The 3519-nt window shown below is 59.9% G+C and overlaps 1 protein-coding gene across 1 annotated transcript in view; it reads right to left on the reverse strand.

Annotated features, from left to right (window-relative positions):
- The window catches only part of FGD2 (FYVE, RhoGEF and PH domain containing 2), a 48674-nt gene that overhangs the window by 23491 nt on the left and 21664 nt on the right, over positions 1–3519 (reverse strand). Inside the window, exons 11-12 of the mRNA XM_015571875.1 lie at positions 3135–3273; positions 2372–2503 (exon numbers count right to left, since the gene is read on the reverse strand). Of these exons, the coding sequence (XP_015427361.1) occupies positions 2372–2503; positions 3135–3273 (271 nt within the window). The remainder of the gene's footprint in view (positions 1–2371; positions 2504–3134; positions 3274–3519) is intronic.

Genomic DNA, 3519 nt, shown 5'->3' on the forward strand with positions numbered 1-3519 from the left:
ACAGAGGGGCATCCCTGTGCGGGTGGAGAGCCTGCTGCCCGCAGCCCGCAGCAGGAGGAGAGCTCAGGCTGGGCCTCCCCAGCCGGGGGCTGACGCCGGTGCCTCTGCCGGTGCCGGTGCCGGGCTTCTCTCCCCTCCAGATGCCCTGAGAGCAGGCAGCTGTCAACCCCGGCGCTTCCCTGCACCCCTGTACCTGATCCCCTACTCCCAGTGCTCTCAGTCCCCTCTGCCACCCACTCCCTCTCCCAGCAGCCAGGCGGGGCCTCAACTCAGGGCAGCCAGAGCGGCGGCCACTTGCCAGGGCCGCACAGCTCACTGGCTGCAACTGGCCCTCCATCAACAGGACATGTCCTTCCGCAATTTAGATTTAAGATTCATGCAAATTTTGCATTCCACTCACTCCCAGAGCCAAGCCTGTCCCAGTACAAAAATGACGGACTGGTTGTTTTGCAGGAAGACCTGCCCTGGTTACTCCACCACGCAGAGGCCCCGAGAAGGCCGGGAGGATCAGGCTTGGGGTGACCGGGTGAAAGAGGCATGTTGAGGCTCGAAAAAAACACAGGGTGCTACAGGACGTGACTTCCAGGAAGACTGGGGTGCCACTGTGTATCCAGGATGTGGGCTTGGAAATGAGGGCAAGAGAGAGAGAGGGGAGGGAGAGAGCTAGTCCGCAGTGAGCCCCTGGGTGTGCCCAGCTCAGCGGGGGACGGAGGGCCCCGCCCTCGCCAGGATTCCCGTCTGGCAGGCGGGAGACAGAAACTGGGCACCCAACCACCGAGAGGATGACTCACGCAGCACAAAGGTATCCCAGGCAGGAGGAACCCTCGCATCCGCACACCGGGGGCTTCGACTACCTTGGGAGTGTTTTACTTTATTTTTATTGAGATTTAATTGTTAAATGTTATTAGTGTGTATTGCTTTTCTCCTCCTCCAACTTTTCATTGTGAAAAATTTCAAACCCGCAGCCAAGGTGAAAGAATAATTCAATGATACTCCCCCACCACCCATTCCCCAACTGTTAACATTTTTGCCACATTTACCTCTCTCTGTATATGTGTATTTTATTTTTCTGAACCATTTGAATGTAAATTATAGTCACCGTGATGCCTCACCCTTAATTATGCAGCTGGGATCTCCCAGGAGCTAGAGCACGCTCCTGCCTACACTCACCGCCAGGAGGTTTCACATGGACACGGTGTCATTATGTGGGTGCGGCTCCCAGCAGGCCCCGCCCCTCCGTGTCCCAGCAGCCACCTCCGGAGCTGCTTTTGTTTCTGATCCAGGATCCAGGACCGTACATTTCATTTAGTTGTCAGAATGTTTTATTGCCCCCGTGTGCCTGCCTCCCGGGTTGTTATATTACCCTTCGTGCCTGTTTGTACTTCTTAACTACTTTAAATATTTTTTTAGGAACTACTTACTCCATCCCAAGTGTGAATGGACTCAAGTCTTATTTACAGACGTGAATCACCGAGAACAGTAGCTAATCCCCGGATCCGGGATGTAACTCTCTTCAATCTCCACTTAGGCGTGTCCCCGTCCTAGACATTCGCTCTGTGTTCTGATTGCACTTTAACACCATTCGGGGACACCTCCCTGACCCAACCTGCCCAGCTGGCCTCCAGTCCCCATCCCCAGAGTTCATTAAGACTAAGGTCCGCTTCTCTGTTTGCAGAGTGGGGGCGGGGGGGGCTGTGATGTCAGCAGAGAGCAGCTCAGTGCGGCAGGTGTTACACAGCCCGTGAGCTCTGCCTGGAGGGACAGGCCCCTTCCTCCTTCGCCTGTGACTCGCTCCTCTGAGGGGCCTGAGCTGGGGGGGTGGGGGGGGCAGGGAGGAAAGGAGGAGGAGAGGGAAGGGGCACCTTCCTTAGCCCAGGCCTCACTACCGCCCTGGAAGCAGGCATGATCATCCCCCCTGCACAGGTGAGGAAACTGAGGCCGGAGCTGGGTGGGAGAGTTAGCTGCAGAACTCAGATGCTGGAGCGCTGAGGGCTGGGAAGGAGCGGAGAGGACAGCTAGGGAGGCGAGTCCTGAGGAGAGGACGAGGGTGTTGTTACAGGCGTGGGGCTGACAAGGTGGGTGCCAGGCCGGAGAAGGGCTGGGGCTTGCATGTCCCTCCCCCTGACACTGGAGATCATGGTCTGGGGGCCTCGGGGAACGGGAAGGGAGCAGGTGAGTTAATAGGGTCACTTTGGGGAGTGTCCTGAGCACGTAGTTTAGGGGGAGGGTGCGGGTCCTGCTTCACCAGTGGGCACTGTGAGGCCCAGACGAGGCCTCTCCCACGCCTGGCACAGCTCATGCCAGCCCCTCTGGGCTGCACTGGTTGGAGCGGGCTAGTTGGCAGGGAGGGGGTGCTGGCAGGGGCACTTACGTAGCCGCAAGCCCGGCAGTGGTGGCGGCGGCGCGTCAGGGCGTTGAAGGGCTCCTGGCAGCGCATGCACATGGTCACCATGTTGTCCCGGACCCACTGTGGCGCCCGCAGGCCCAGCTCCTCCGACTGCAGCTGGGGGCAGCAGGGTGGGCACTTCATCACCCTCTTTTGCCCACTCCGGAGCCCGGGTCCTGCCCACCTGCTCGGTGGGACTCGTGGGGCTTCCCAGTGCCTCACCCCCGGGGAGCGGACTGAATGGGCAAGGCCGCAGGGCAGCTCAGTTACTATCGTTCCCATTTCACAGGTGAGCAAACTGAGGCCCAGAGCGGTCTAGTGACTCCGCACAGCCTCCCAGCAAGCCAGCATTCAGAGCTCAGGTCTGAAAGGAGGCATCCTCTCCCTACCCCCCCCTCCCCCCTCCTGCCTCCACCTTCCCCAGGGCTTACATTTCTCTGGTGCTTTCAACCCAAACCTGCGCCCCCAGCGCCCTCCCAGCCAAGGCTGCGAGGCTGAGCCCTCCCTGGGGCTAGGTGCCTGGAGGAGGCTGAGCCCTCCCTGGGGCTAGGTGCCTGGAGGCCACCAAGGGGGTTGTTTGCTGGTGGGAACCTCTGGTACTGAGTCTCTGACAGAGTGCTGCTGGGGTGGGTGCGCTTCCCCGGTCCCTTCAAATCACTCCTGGGTGACACCCCCGCCCTCGGAGCTGCCTGGGGAGGCTGGCGGCTCCAGGCTGGCGGCTCCAGGAGGAACACTAAGTCTTCCTTACCTCCTGGCCCTGGGCCGCTCCCTCGGGGCCCTGCACCGCAGCCTTGAAGGTTTCATTCCGTTTCTCGATTTGGTCAATAGCTGCTTGGCAGGCCTGGGGAGGGGGCAAGAGAGTCGTTAAAGGGGGGACAGGGGGGCTTATTCATCGGTCCGTCCATCCACACCCTCGGCAGACACTGCTGAGAGCTGCTGGGCCTGTGGGCTGACTCCAGGGGAGAAACCATTCCCCCCAGACTACAGATGTGAACACTGAGGCTCAGGGGTGTGAGTGACTTGTTCCAGGTCACCCAGCTAGACAGTGAGAGGCAGCACAGTTCTAACTCAGGTGTGACTCCAAACTGCCACAGGGCAGCTCCGAGGAAGAGCAGGGAGCAGCGGGCACCCGC

Source organism: Myotis davidii, unplaced genomic scaffold, assembly GCF_000327345.1.
Source record: "Myotis davidii unplaced genomic scaffold, ASM32734v1 scaffold289, whole genome shotgun sequence".
Lineage (NCBI taxonomy): Eukaryota > Metazoa > Chordata > Mammalia > Chiroptera > Vespertilionidae > Myotis > Myotis davidii.